Below are 14,267 nucleotides of genomic sequence, written 5' to 3'. Positions count from 1 at the left end.
TGCAGAGCGCCCTGCCCTGCGCTGCGGCGAGTGGCGGCAGGGGCCGTGGAAACGGGGCAGGGCAGGGCTTCGGCCAGGGACGCGCCCTCAGCACGAGGGAGGCAGCGCAGCCTCATGCCAGCGCAGCGAGGTCCCTGCGGCTGCCTGCTCCTGCCCGCTCCTGCCCGCTCCTGCCCACCGACCTGGCCCTCCTGTCCCCTCCTCTCAGGACACGTCCTCCCTGCGAGGCCCTCCCCTGACCTTCCCGCCAGGGCTAGCAGCGCCAACACGCCCGCCGCCCCGCTCAGCTCTGCGCCTTGGGGAGGTCCTGCATGATGAGAAGCGGCACGTCGCGTCTAGAAGTGTCCCCCTGCCTCCTGCACACGCCCACGCTACGCACCGTGCTGCCGCTGCGTCGGCAGCGTCCGGCGGTGCCTCCCCAGCGTGGCCTGGCGCGCTGGCCGGCAGGACCCAGGGATACCACGGGCAACCTCGCCTCCAAGAGCCCTTGGGCATGCAGAGGCACGAGCGTGATCACAAGAGAGAGCAGGTGCCGCGGGGACGGCGCACAGCGGGCAGCCTGGCCGGCAGGCCCGGGCACCACCAACCTGGCAGGCACGGCAGAGCGGGAGCCCGACACGAGCTTTTCCCAGCTCCTGGGCACCTCCTGCTAAGCGGCTCGGGGACAGCCCCGATGCCAGCGCCCCAAGGCTGGCCACAACGGCACACGGTCGAGGGCGCGTCCCCGCCAGCCAGGGCCCTGCTGCAACGATGTGCGGCAGAGGACCAGGGGGAGGGCGGCGGGCCCGGGGCACGGCTGGGGCACCTCCTCCTGAGGACCCACCTGGCTGCCCCCCACGGCGCACAGGGTGCCTGAGGCCTGGGGCGCAGCACGCCAGTGAGGCGCTCGGGATGGGTGCTGCGTCCTGAGGGGGACGTCCTGAAGGGGGACGCAGACCTGCGCGCCTGGGCACCCCCGCCTGTCCGAGGGGCGCCGGCTGCAGGCCCCCCTCCTCTTCTCCCCCGGCTGCGTCCCCTCGTGGCAAGCACCGGCCCCTCGGGGCCCCCCTGGCTGACACCCAGCACTCAGCCTCGGGCCCAGGCGCCACGACTGTGCTGGGCAGCGCATGGGGCAGGGACACGGCGCCCCCGGCTAAGCACGGCAAGCGGGGGCCCTTCCTTGAGGCGTGGGGGGCGCATGTGCCCAGGCCGCCTGCGCGCCCCAGAACCGCGCTGGCTGTCCGTGCTGTGACTTCGGGCGCCAGTCCAGCCCCAGCACAAGCTTGCGCCGGGCTGGGCCTCCCGTTACTCCAGCACAGCTCACCCCGCAGGCCCCACGGGACACACGGCTGTGCCCCAGGATCCACTGCGGGAGGCGCTGGGCTCCACCCCTGCCCCGTCCAGGCCATAGTGATGGCCCTGGGTGCGCCGGCGACCGCGCGAGGTGGGGCGCTCCCATGAAGACGGGCGGCTGCCCCCAGAGGCCTGAGGCGAGCGGCCACGGGCCTCAGGGCCACGCCGGCGGCAAGGGAGGCCGGCGCGTTTCATCAACACCATAGCAAAGGCGGCTTCTCACACAGGCGGCGGACCACGCGGAGAGCACGGAGACCGGGAGAGTGCACAGGCTGCGGCTGGTCAGGGCAGGGCGGTGCGCACAGGAAGCGTTTAAAGTAGTAGCCCGGGTGTCAGGTCTGGTCCCATCTTTAAGATGTGCTCGTCAAGGAAGCGGCTGTGGCTCAATCGACGGGCTTCCGCCCACCACCCGGGAGGACCCGGGTTCAATCCCCGGGGCCTCCTGGTGAGGGTGTGCCCGGGAGGCCAGCCAGGCTGCGCAGCAAGCGACACAGCAGATGGCAACGCCAACAAGAGAGAGAAGGGACAGTCAAGGTGAGACGCAACAGAGACCAGGAACTGAGGTGGCACAAGTGACAGAGAACCTCCCTCCCCGTGAGAGGTCCCCGGGATCAAATCCTGGTGAAGCCCAGAGGAGAAAGGAAAGGATACAAAGGAAAACAGACAAGCTCACACAGCGAATGGACACAGCCAGCCAAACAGCAGGGGCAGGGGCAGGGAAAAACACTGCGTGTGGGAGAACGGGAGACCCAGAGAAAACGAAGGGAAATAAACACAAAAAGCTCTAGTCACATGAGAACAGTTCCAGGCTGTAAGCACCCTGTCAGTGCAGTTATGCCACCCTCACTGAGAAGGATGGTTTTACAACACATTCTGTTCTAAAAACCTTGCTTATAAATAGCTTTCGACTAAGGACAGTGAGCCAGAGGAACGAAAAACTTAAACAGTGCATCCTGAACCACATCACTTAAAGCAAAGCTAAGCCTTGGGAGCGCTTAACCCCGTGTTTTTAGCAAGCAGCTGATCTCTCTGCCACCACCAGCTCGAAGGCGGAGGTTTTTAATTACTCCCAGGAGAGCCCAGGACTTGGGAGTGTCTTCAGGCTCTGGACTAAGCCAGTGGGCGCTGCACAGGCTCCGGGCGCTCCGAGTTTCACAGGCCGGAGCCTCCAGCCTGCCGGGGCAGTGAGCGGGAAAGGGGGGCTGGCGTCCGACGTCTGCGAGAGGCGCCAGTGCGCCAGCAGAGGCACGTGAAGGATCGCGGAGAAAAGGAGCTAAGAAACTTCTTCACAGCACGCGTCACGCTTTCCCAAGCAGCACCTGGGCCCACCTGCCGGCGCCGGGAACTGACCGACACCCAGCGCCGACGTGTTTTGTGGGCAGGAGAACAGGCCGCCCCCGTCTGGGCCGCGGTCTCGGGAAGCTTTCCGAGGACTGACCGCTCAGCATGCTGCGATCGCCGCGCCTCCGTCTCTGCGCCCAGGAGGCGGCTCAGAAGACCACGACAAAGCAGCACCCCAGCCCCTCACCCTCCCACAGCCCACCCTCGCCAGCACGGCGGGAGCGGCCAGCATCTCCCACTGAGGGCGCAGGGCCGCCAGCCGAACCGCCTTCTGCCCAAGAGGCGCGCCTGCCGGCCAGGGGGCGAGTCCACGTGTCAGCAGGCCGTCTCAGGGTCCTGACGCTCCTACAGCTCACAAAGCCCCTGCTCTGGCCAGTTCTCACTCAAAGTGCTCACAACGTCCCCGACCCTACAGCGTGAAGGTACCGGGGATAAGAAGACTGTAACTCAGCCAAGACAGAGGACCGTGGCCTCCGGCTTGGCGGAAAGCCACAGGCCGCCAGTCCCAAGCCCTGCCCTGCCCCTGCTCTCCGGGCGTGGGAGGCGAGCCCGGAAGGGCGCCGGCGCGACTCACCTGAGCTCTCGGCCCTCGCTGCACCACCTGCCGGGGGCGGCCCGCTGGGCGGCCGTCTCCGCGAGCAGCTGCTGCGGGAGCCTGCCGGGGGGCGCAGGGTCGCGGCCGGCGTCGGCGTCCCCGTCATGGCCGCACCTCCACTCCTCGTCCTCGTTCAGCGTGGGCAGGTAGGCGGGTGCAGCCCGGCCTGGGCCCGGCCCGGCGTGTGGGTCGCTGCGGCCCTGTGGGCTCTCGGCGCCGGTCCGCGTGCACTCCAAGTACAGGTCCGACTTGAGGAAGGAGGGGTAGGTGTCGGCCTCCATGGAGGCCTGGATCTCCGTCTGCGCCTGGTCGAAGGTGGCGGGGTCCACCTGCTGCCGCACGAGGCAGTCCTTGATGAAGCTCCGCGTGGCCGGCTTGGTGTGCCGCGACACGATGCCGCCGCTGTCCAGGATGTACTTGCGGTAGATGGCCTTGGCCAGCTTCAGCCGCTTCTCCTCGTTGGAGCCGCAGGGCTGCAGGCGCCGGAAGCCGCTGCAGGCGAACCAGAAGTCCAGCACGTCGGCGCAGTGCTCCTGCTTCAGGAAGGCCCGGAAGAGGTGGATCCCGTCCTGGTCGTCCAGCAGGGAGTGCAGGGACTCGGCCCACCGCAGGTACGGGGGCGTGGGCGAGGCGCTGCCCTCGGGCTCGTAGCCCAGGTCCAGGTCGGGGCGCCTGGGGGTGGCCGTGGGGGCCTCGCCTTTGCCCGAGCAGAAGCCGTGGCTGGCAGGCCTGGGGTCTGCGGGGACCAGCTCGCCCTCCTCGCCGGGCACGGGGGGCCGGGGAGCATCTTCGGTGAAGCTGGCGCCAAGGTCCAAGGGGAAACCCTGCTCGTGCACATTCATTTTGGGGTCTCTGTGTCAAGGAACGGGGCGCTGCCCTAATACATCAGACCTTACAGCTCCCAAGTGGGTCAATCTGTCCTGTTGGAACCATCAAGAGGACAAGGGTTAGGAGGGTAGCTCCACGGGGGCACGGCCACAGGGGCTTCCCCAGACAGCACCTGGCACGACGCCCTCCCTCCAGAAGACGCGGGCGCCATCCCGGGCCACAGGGGCGCTCCACGCTAACGCCATTTTTGGAAACTTCTACAACTCTAGGAATCCCTCTTGCAGGCGGAAGTGCTCGCCGAGAGCCCAGAGATGCCGCCCCCTCGGGCATCCTTCCGGAAAGCTCTGCAGAGAGACCCTGGCAGCCGGGCCTCCCCTCCCACCAGCCCCAGAGCAGCAGAGGCGGCACTGCTCCCCCGCCGGCATCGACACAGAGCCCACTGCCCACGGGGTCGCATGCCACCCGGCGCTGAAAGCAGCGCCACCGCAAGCAGGGAAGGCCCCACCCCTGGGCAGTGGTCCTGTGGCCCCGGGGTGCCCCTGGCCAATAGGCAGCACGTTTCCTGCCCACCCCATCACTTCGCACCCGTCCGCCTGGCTGCGAGTGTGAACACTCACAAGCTGTGCCTCTGTTCTCAACACGTGCAGACGAGCACTTGGTCACAGCTCACACTCGACAGTGGGCAGGGGTCTCAGGATGCCCCCCACGTCCACAGCCAGGTCTGACGTCGCAAGCCCTGAAACACTTCCGAAAGAAAGCTGTGCCGCTGGAAACCGTTCTGTAAGCAAAGCATCCTTCTGACAGCAAACGGAAACTGGACACTTCGAGGAACGGCACGTACAGAAAGAATCAGTTGCAAGTACAGTCACGCTTTTTAACAAAGCGTGGAGCTCACGATGTAATCCATAAACTACAAACCGAATCACCGCCCTTCTCAGAGGCCGCGGAAGGAAGGATTCCGCTGTGGGGGCCGCGCCACGCCTGCGTGGGCACACAGGGACGACTGTCCTGGACACAGGACTCGGGCAGGCAGACCTTGGCCGCGTCGCCAGGGCCTCCCTGCCCCAGCCGCAAGGAGTCCGCCGAGCCGGGCCCTCGCCGCTGGCTACGCCCTCCACGGCCTGGCCGAGGCGCTGAGGCCCACGGCCTGCTGGGATGAACACCGCCCCAGCGTAAGCCACGCTGGGCCGAGGCCTTCGCGGGAGGCCCATCGGAGCAGCCGAAGGCAGGGGGAGCCAAACGAAAGCCATGCCGACAGGGAGGCCGGCTCCCGGGCCTCTGCCCGCGCCGGCGTGGGCCCAGGAGTCCACTTGCTCGCGGCTGCAGGGTCGCAACCACGGGCCCCAGAGGCTTCTGCCGCTGGCAGTCCTGGGTAGGCTGCAGTGGCCCCGGGAGGAACGGCCATCTCCTAGGTCCCGGCCGAGCCGGCCCTGCTGCTCACGGGCCACGTGGCCTGCGGCCGCTCTCCTTCAGCCCGTCCCCACGGGGCCAGCACCGCATGTCTGCGGCGCGGCCCTGGCTTGCTGTGACCTCTAGTCCAGGACGCCGCGCGCAGGAGGGGACCGCACCCTCGCCACCCGAGTCTCATCCTCAGAGACAGTCCACGGCCACCCGGGAGGGGATCGGGTACCACCACGTCAGAGTGTGTCCCCACGTCTGTCACACAGCCACCACAGCCTGATGCCAGCCTTTCTGCGGGACACGACACCTGCGGAGCGTGCGGTTGGCGGGCACCGGCGAACACCACGCCCTCTGTGTGCAGACGCACAGGAAGGGAACGTGCACACGTGCCGCGCCAGCTCCTCACCAACACTGAGCCGCCGTTACTTCAAGATCCAGCCCTTTACGGGAAAGCCGTGGCTTTTAAGACTGACCTTGCAGTTCGCGCGTGAGCCAGATCCACCCTAGCCATGCTAAGCTAGTCTTCACAGCACAGGAGAAACTCCGCTCCTGCGCCCACCGAGGCGCACAAACCACTGCCTTGGGGAACGGGCCCCGGGGCCCAGCGCTCAGGCACCCCACGGCAGCCTGTGCACCAATGCACCGCACAGAGCAGCCAGACACCCAGTGCCGTCACCCCACCAGGGAAGCGTTCCCACAAAAGGAACCTGAAAGGCTGATACCGCACTTAAAATGCCCGTTAGTCCCTGCCTAGGCACATCCCAGGCACCACGGCAGCATGCTCCATCCCGGAAGAGCTAAACAAGCATATCCAGGTAGGCGCACGGTTACGTTTCTTTACTCAAACGTAACAGGTGAGCTGCTGATTTATGTGGAGTGTGGAGGGAACAGCACATCCCTCTGACATTTTTCCAACTAATTATACTCTTGAAGGGTTGGGGCTATTGTTTAACACACAACCCATTCCCCACCTGAATTCCTAAGGACCAATTTAAATCAAGAATCCACTTAGCCTTTCCGAAACTAGACATCCAAGAAACGTCAATTCCTGCTAAAAACCATCGAGAAGCCTTATATTTAAAGCGCTTTCCCGTCCCTGACGCTGGTGGACGTTCTTGGAATGGAAACGGGGCTGTGGTCTGGGTTGCACAGCACCTGGTCTCCAGAACAGGGCCTGGGGGTCCGAGCACACCTGAGACGGCCAGCGAGCAGGCAGGAGACCACGGTGGGACCTGGACAAGCCGCCTCAGAGGCAGGCTGGGAAAAGCCACCAGACGGTGACGGGCTTTCTCCACCATCCTCAGCGCCAAGCCAAAAGTTTTGCTGCCGCGCTGTGCTGCTCTCCTTTCGGGGGGTGCTGAATTCCAACATGTGCGGTGCGGGCAGAACCGAGGCCCACAGCCCCGGACAGAGGAGACCCAGCCCGGCGTGGGCAACCTACCTACCGAGGGGTACCGACCCAGGGCAAGCCAAAGGACAGCGTCGCGGCCACAGGCTGGGGGTGCTCTCCTTGGCTGCCCGCACTTGCTATTGCTTTGGGGGGAGGGGGAGGGGCGGGGCGGGACCCCTGCACTGGCCAGTCCAGCCCCAGCAGCGACTGTGCACCCAGCACCCTCCAGACCCGCGGCTGCAGGGACCATGCACCCACCCCACGCCCTGCGAACACGCTCCACGCCCCCAGACCGAGAGTCTGCCCTTCCAGAGCCAGGCCCGCCCGCTTCCCCCTTCACACCCCAAGGTCGAGGGTCCTGGCCCCCACCCCTGCCAGCACCCGTCCTCCTAGCCCCCTCGCACCTCGCCCTGCAGCTGCTGCCCCGCCCTCCTGACCACCCGCAGTCCCGGGCCCACCTGGCCTTCAGCACGGCCTCGGAGTCCGCACGGCCCGCCCCCGGCCCCCCGGCCCGCTCGGGCCCCCGCCCCCGCCCCCCGCACGCCCTCGCCGCGCTCTTCCGGGTCCCGCCCGGCCAGGCCCGGCGCGGCCTACCCCGGGCGCCCGCCGCAGGCCCGCCCCGCCCGGCCGCGCTGCTCACCCTGGGCTCGGCGGGGCTCCGGGCGGCGCGGCCCGTGCGCTCAGCCGCGGCGCGGGCGGGACGGCGCGGGGGCGCGGCCCGGGGCGGCCCCCATCGCGGCGGCGGCGGCGCGGGGCCGGGGGAGGCGCGCTGGGCGCCGCCGAGGCCCGACCGCCCGGCTCACCGGCCCTCTGCGCAGCGGCCGCGGCGCGGGCCCGACCCCCCGCGGCTTCGGCGGCGGCGATAGCGTCCGGGGCGGGGAGCCCGAGCGCGGAGCGCGAAGCCCAGGCCCGAGCGCCCCCGCCGGCGCCGCCCGGAAGTGCGGGGGCGGGGACCGGGCGCGGGGGCGGGGCCTAGGGCGCGGGGCGGGGCCTACGGGTGGGGCGGGGCCAAGCCCGCCCGGTTCCGAGCGTGTAGTGGGCGGGGCCGAGGGCGAGGGAGCGGGGCCGAGAGCATGTTGTGGGCAGGGCTGAGAGCGTGGGGCGGGGCAAGGGCCGCGCAATAGCGCCTGAGCGCAGAGGCGTGGTTCAGGGCGCGGGGTGGGGCCTAGAGGACGTGGGCGAGGCCGAGAATTTGAGGGCTGGGCGGGATGAGGGCGGAGCCTAGAGCGTAGGGCGGGAACGGGGGGCGGGGCCAAGACCGCGAGCTCCCGCCGAGCTCGGGGGCGTGGCTCAGATCGCGGAGGCGTGGCTCAACACGTGGGGCGGGGCCGGAGCCGCGGGCCAGTTAGCTCCGGGCGCGGGCGCGGGCGCGGGGCCGCGGGCAGGAGCACCGCCCCGCGTGGGGCCGCGGCAGCCTGTGGAGCTCGGGTGCACGCCCTGGGGGAAGACAGGGTCCAGGGGCAGGAACTGAGCCCCTGGTGGGCCGGGCCCTGCCTTCGCCCCTTGCCGGGAGTCCCCAGGCCGTGGCACCCAGGGCAGCCTGTCCCCTGGGGCTGGGGCTGCCCGCCTGCCTCGGTTTCTCCCAGCACATCCAGGGTCCAGACTCGGGCTTCCCTGAGGTCGGGGCTTCTGGAGGTCCCGGCCTGGCACCCACCCCCTCCCCAGCGCGGGCTTGTCACTGTCCTGGCTGAGGCTCTCGTCTGAGCTCGGCCCCCCACCCCGGGAAGCAGGGGCCCAGCCCCGCCTGGTATCCCCCCAGGACCAGCCGGAAACTGGCAGCTCCAGCACCACCCCGAACGAGGCCATAGCCCCCAAAACTGCCACCCCCTTCCCGCATGAATCCCGTGGCCTCCCCGGCCAGCTCCTGCCCAGGAACGCGCGCTGCACGGCTGCACCAGGGGGACAGTGCAGCGCCGTTTACAGAGAGGAGGCTGTGACTCCGTGGTCCCGACCCTCTCACCTCCTCCTCCAGGGGCACCCAGTACCTCCTCTGCCGCACAGCCAATAGCATCACAGCGCCCTCCTGCTGCTAGAGCCTGCCAGGGCTCCCTTGTACCAGCAGCCCCCAGCCCCTCCTGTCCTCTCCATGCTGCCAATCCCCCAGGCCATCCCTTTTGCCACCACCACAGCTGCTTCTGGACACTGCCGTCCTCAGCTGACTGCACCCCCATCCCTCAGCCTTTCTGACCCCCCGGCAGGAACAGAAGTCCCACCTTGGGGCTCCCTGGGCCACCAGCCAACCTGCAGACTGCCTGGGGGGCAGCCAGGCAGCACCCTGCCCCCAACCCCATGCCAGCTGGCCTCTCACAGGACCCAGCATCGCCACTGGAGAGAGGATGGACCCGGGGAGGTGTCCGCAGGCGGCCCCTGAGGGCCCCAGCTGCAGGCGCGGCGGCCAACTCTGAACCAGAGCCGGGGCCAGCGGGACCCCCTCCCACAGGAGAGACCACGCGCGTGGGAACTGGGTGGGCTGGACGGACGCTGCCCTCAAGGTGCCCCCCACGGGCCCCGGCACTTGCCTTGGGTCTGCAGAGCTGCCTCTGCGCTCCGACCAGGCTCTCGGGCCTGCGCCTGCGTCGGTCCTCCTCCTGGCCCACGGCGGCGGGGGTCCCCCAGCCCTGGGGCCAGGACAGGGCCCTTGGGCCTCGGACTCTTCAGCGCTCCCACCCTGCAGGGACAGGAGAGGGGTCAGGAAGCCTGGGAGGAAGGCAGAGGCCCCGCTGAGGGGGGTCGTGGCAGTGGGGGAGGGGAGGGAGACCACGGGGAGGGCCAGGGACACCCCCACCAGGGGCCAGACAGGAGGGACCTCGAGAAGGGGGCATGGAGGGTAGCAGGAGGGGGAGCTGCCACCCGAGCAGGGGCGCAGGGGTCCTCGCAGCCTCTGGAGCTGCGCGAGCCGCACTCTGCTCAGGCATGGCCGTGACGGAGCCCCCCTCAGTTTTACGGTCCTTTAAAGCCGGCGTTGGCACTAAGGCTCGAGCAAGGGCATTTGACTATGGATGACATCTGGGCAGACTTTCCAAAAACAAAACAAAACACTGAAGAGCAGAAATGAAATTACTTTCTTGCACCTGGGCGTGCAAGGAACACTCTGCAGTAGAGCAGTGTTGGTGCCTTGAGCGTGTCACTCAGTGACCCCCATAGGACAGGCCACACGAGGCCAGGCCCAGCACCGGGGCGTCCCGTCAGCGGCCCGCGCACCAGTCGAGGGGTCCCCAGTAAAGGGAAGATGGGGAGCGGCCGTTCTGATTCAGGGGTCCTGGTCCCTGTCCCCTGCCCCACCACCCGTTCTTGGCTCCTGCGGGGCTGGGGGTCTGGGTCCCACGGCCGGTGAGTGAGGAGTGGGCTGCCTGTGTCTCACTTCCAGCAGTTCTGAGCTCGGGGCAGGTGTCGTTTGTTATGCTGCACCCCACGTCCCACAGAGCCACAAGGACCCGCCTCGGATCCTCTTGACCCAGGAGAAGAGCCGCGAAACCACACGCACAGGCCGCCGGTGCCTGCGGAAGGAGAGCGAGCACCGGGGAGGCTGAGGGGCGGCCCCGGGCGTCGCGCTGGGTGCTGCTGGAGAGCGGGCCGGGGCCAGGGCTGGGGCCGCCCTCCTGGACGCACTGAGCGCAGCCACGAGGCCCTGACGGCCAGGTGGAAACCGGGGCCCTGGAGGAGCAAGTGCCAGCTGTCCCTCAGCAGTCACGTGGGCAGAGGTGGGACCCTGAGGGCCCAGAGGGGGATGTCGCGGCCCAGGGACGGCAGCAGGTGCTGCTCCAGGGCGGTCTCCTCCTCGGCAAGCTGGGGGGCCGAGAGCAGGAAGCACGGGCGCTGGAGCCTCTGGGGTCTCAGACACCCCGCACAGGGGGAGGAGGCACGGGGAGGTCCATGGGACCCCCAGCCCACTTTTCCCAAGGCAGCCGGTGCCCCAAGGACCTGGGGCGCCCCTCCCCAGGCAGCCTCGGCCCCTCCCTGTTCCGGTCGGGGGCTGGGTGGGCTTCTGGTTTCCAGCCTGGTCCCTGCCCCCCCTTGCCTGCACCAGTGCCTCGCCCGCAGGCTACACCAGGCCTGGGGGCTCCCGCTGTGCTCCCTCGGTCCCCAAGCCTGCCCGGGCCCAGGACCTGCCCCGGGGACACCCTCGCGGCCCCTCCGCCCGTCCCCTCGCTGCTGGAGCCTGCGGCCGCTTGCCCACGTTGAGTCTGACTCTGGAGGCCGGGCCCCCAGGCCCCTTTGTTGCTGCAAATCTGTCATGGCAAACAAAAGTGCCCGGATTAGCCACAGCGCATTAAAAGGCTCGCTTCTCGGAGGTCACCCGTGGCTTGACGACGGCCTCGGGCCGCTGGGTGCCCGGCCTCTGCCAGCGCGCGGTGGTGGGCGGGGCGGCCTGCAGCCGCGGCCACCCTCGGCCCGCGCTGCCCGCCGCCTCCCCCGGGCACGTCCGCGTAGGGCCGGGGGGAACGGGGCCGGAAGGCAGTGGGCAGACGGAGGCCCGGCCGGCCGGCCCACGGTGGAGCGCGGCCGCCCCTGCCCGGCATGGACGGCCCGAGGCCCGGTGGCCGCGGGAGGAGGCCTGCCACGCGCCCGCACACAAACGCGCCCCCCTTTGATCTCCGAAGGGGCCCCGTCTACAGGCTCTCAAGGGTGAGCCGCCTCCACCGCCTCTGAAGTCCCGGGTAATGGGATTTGGCGTTTCTGATCCACCCTGGCCCGGCTGCGCCCCCGGTGTCCGTGGCCCTTTTTCCTCCCCCCCCCCCACTTTTTCTTTTCTCCCTTTCAAAATAAATTTTTCGTGGGAAACCGCTCTTGAAGCCAACCTGACTGTACAATGGACGGTGGGCAGGGCTGGCGCGGGGAGGCCGGGAGCGGGCGGGCGGCTTTGATGCTGCCTCCTTGAGAAATTTGACGGGGGGACCCGGGAGGGCGATGCTCCGGCTGCTCGGCGGGCCCCGTCCTCGCGTGGCCTCCTTTGTTCCTCTGCCCGCGACCCTTCCTGGGGACGTTTGGGGAGAGGGTCCCAGGTGGGAGGGCGCAGGTGGACGGACGTGGAGGGCTGGGTGGGGGGCGGGGCCGCGTGGCGAGAACAATGGGCAGCGGGCGGCGCACCCACCTGTCTGCGCCGGCCCGCCGGCCCGCCCGGCTTACCTCACCTGCCTGGCTCCTGGCACCTGCGCGCGCCCCTCGCTCCCGCTGTCCGCCATGATGGGCCTGGCCGTCCGTCCGAGCGCGTCCAGCCACTCCGGAAGCCGGTCCTGCCTGGCCACTGTGTGGCTGGGAGGGAGAAGCGTGACTCGAGGCTGCAGCTCGGGCTCCCGCCGCCGATTGGCTGAGGCAGGGACCAGATGACGGGCCTCCGAACCCTATGGTAGCCATGGCAACCAGCCCCTTCAGACACCGCCACCCCCGAGCCCCTCCCGACGGAGGGAGCGGGCGGAGCGGCCGGTGGGCCCACGCCAGGGTCCCTTCGGCAGGTCGAGGCCGGCGCAGCTGGGCGGCGGGCGGCCCCTGCCGTGGTTGGGCGCGCATCACGCGGGCCAGGTGCGGGGGCCGCTGTCCCCGGCGCTCTCGGAACAGTCCCGGTCCGGGCCCTGGGGAGCCCGCTCAGGCCCTGCCTGGCCCCGGGGAGGAGGCGGCCGCGGCGACCCTGTGAGAGCGGGACTTCAGGTCAGGCTTGCCCCAGGGGCTGCAGCCAGGCCCGTCCTGGGGGATAGTGTAACAGGTGGGGGCAGTGGGGAGGAGCAGAGGGAGCAGCCCCCAGGGCAGACCCGCCCCCCTCGGCCACCCAAGGGCCCCGTGGCCGTGGCTGTCCACGAGTCCCTATGCCACGCCCCTCCCCAGCCACCCCTCGAGCCCTCAGAGGCTGGGCACGGCCCTGCTCCCCGGCGCGGGCCCCACCTCGCCATCCGTCTCTCGGGCACACCCTTCTCTTGCGCGGCGACCCCGTATGCCCGGGGCCTGCCCTCAGCACGGCCTCCTCAATGTCCCAAGAGCAGGGCGTCATCAGGCTGTGGACAGGCTGCGCTGGCCCCGCAGGGCTGGGAGCACACGACCCCCTCTGAGACGGCAAAGGCCCCGGGGGCAGCCCCAGTTGGCCAAGGGGCCCCACGAGGGCCTGGAGGCGAGTGGACCTAGCTGTCAGGCTCCGGGGCGGGGGTGAGCTCACGCCCCTGGGAGAGGCCAGGGTGGAGGCCAGCCCCGGGGGCCCAGCGGCTGCTGGGGAGGCTGGGCTGGGGCTCGCGGGCGCACAGCCAGGGGCGGGCCGGGCCGCAGGCAGCAGGCTCGTGCGCCCATCCACACATGCGTGCCGGGGCTGCTCCTGCAGGCCACTGGCCAGGCTGGCACTGCCGGAGGACGCCACTCGACTGGGGGCTGAGGGGCTGGGGCTGCCCCCTGGGGAGTGGTGCAGCGTGTGGCCAGAGCTCCAGCTTGGGGCAGCTGCCTGGGTGCCGGAGGGGCCTGAGGGAGCCTGGGGACAGCCCGCGCAGCCTGACGGTGCATGAGGCCACCAAACGCTCGCGTTGCAGGCGGCCTGGTGGTGACCCAGGTGGGCGGAAGGGGCGGCAGCGTAGGCCAAGAGCCCAGGTGCAGGACCACCTGTGCAGGAGCCTCCTGCCACCCTGCGGAGGCCGCACACCTGAGCGGGCCTTGGGGGACAGGCGTGACGCAGGGCACGGGGTCAAGGACGGAGCCCAGAGAGGCCACAGGAGACGCCCCTGCCTTGGGTTTCCTGCCTCCAGGGGGCGCTCCTCCCACCCAGGGCCCTGTGTCACCAGAGCAAGGCGGTGGGTGCAGCAGGGCCTCAGGGCAGCGCTGTGCCGGGCTCGGCTGCCCCACACCCTGCCCCCGTGCCCACAGGCCACAGCCCGGCCGCTGACCCACTCTGCAGCCGGCGTGGCAAGCCAGGCCATCACCATGGAAACACACAGGCTCAGCCAGTTCCTCGCACGTGGGGCTGGAGCGGGGGCACCTGGTCCGGGGGCTCCCCAGGGCTGGAGACCAGCTGGTGCAGGACAAGGCTGCAACCCAGGGCTGGGCAGCTCTGGCTGCTGCGGGTTTGACCTTGGTCCCCATCCCCGGGGCTGCAGAGCCTCCGTGAAGGGAACTGGGGGGCCTCAGGGAAGGGGGGGCCCCACAGGACAGGAGCTGGGAGAGGGGGCCTCCCCGTTCTGACCAGCCGGGATGGGGTAGGGGTCCCGGGGGGCGTGGGGCCGCAGGAAGGCAGCCTTCACTAAGCAGCTGGTATGCTGGGTGCCGGCAGGGGTCCAAGTATGCACGTGTACCCGTCCAGGCCTGAACATGTGCATGTCAAAGCGTGTAAGTGCCTGAGCGTGTGTGCCTGAGTGTGCATCTAAGCATGTGTGAGCCTGAGCATGCATGCCTGAGTGTGCACGTGCCTGA

The 14,267-nt window shown here is 69.4% G+C and overlaps 1 protein-coding gene across 2 annotated transcripts in view; it reads right to left on the bottom strand.

Annotated features, from left to right (window-relative positions):
- Nucleotides 1–7,730, bottom strand: part of AXIN1 (axin 1) — a 71,459-nt gene extending 63,729 nt beyond the window's left edge. The window contains exons 1-2 of one of the 2 annotated variants that reach the window (XM_058285608.2): nt 7,528–7,730; nt 3,248–4,188 (exon numbers count right to left, since the gene is read on the bottom strand). In XM_058285608.2, coding sequence (XP_058141591.1) covers nt 3,248–4,110 — 863 coding nt within the window. In that variant the 5' untranslated portion in view covers nt 4,111–4,188; nt 7,528–7,730. Of the gene's footprint in view, nt 1–3,247; nt 4,189–4,713; nt 6,958–7,527 lie in introns of those variants that run through there. The other variant, XM_058285607.2, reaches the window with a different exon arrangement.
- Between the last annotated feature and the right edge of the window lie 6,537 nt (nt 7,731–14,267).

The sequence above is a fragment of the Dasypus novemcinctus genome, chromosome 23, assembly GCF_030445035.2.
Source record: "Dasypus novemcinctus isolate mDasNov1 chromosome 23, mDasNov1.1.hap2, whole genome shotgun sequence".
NCBI lineage: Eukaryota > Metazoa > Chordata > Mammalia > Cingulata > Dasypodidae > Dasypus > Dasypus novemcinctus.
Note: the sequence above shows the minus strand (reverse complement) of the source record. Positions and strands in the feature narration are given on the sequence as shown.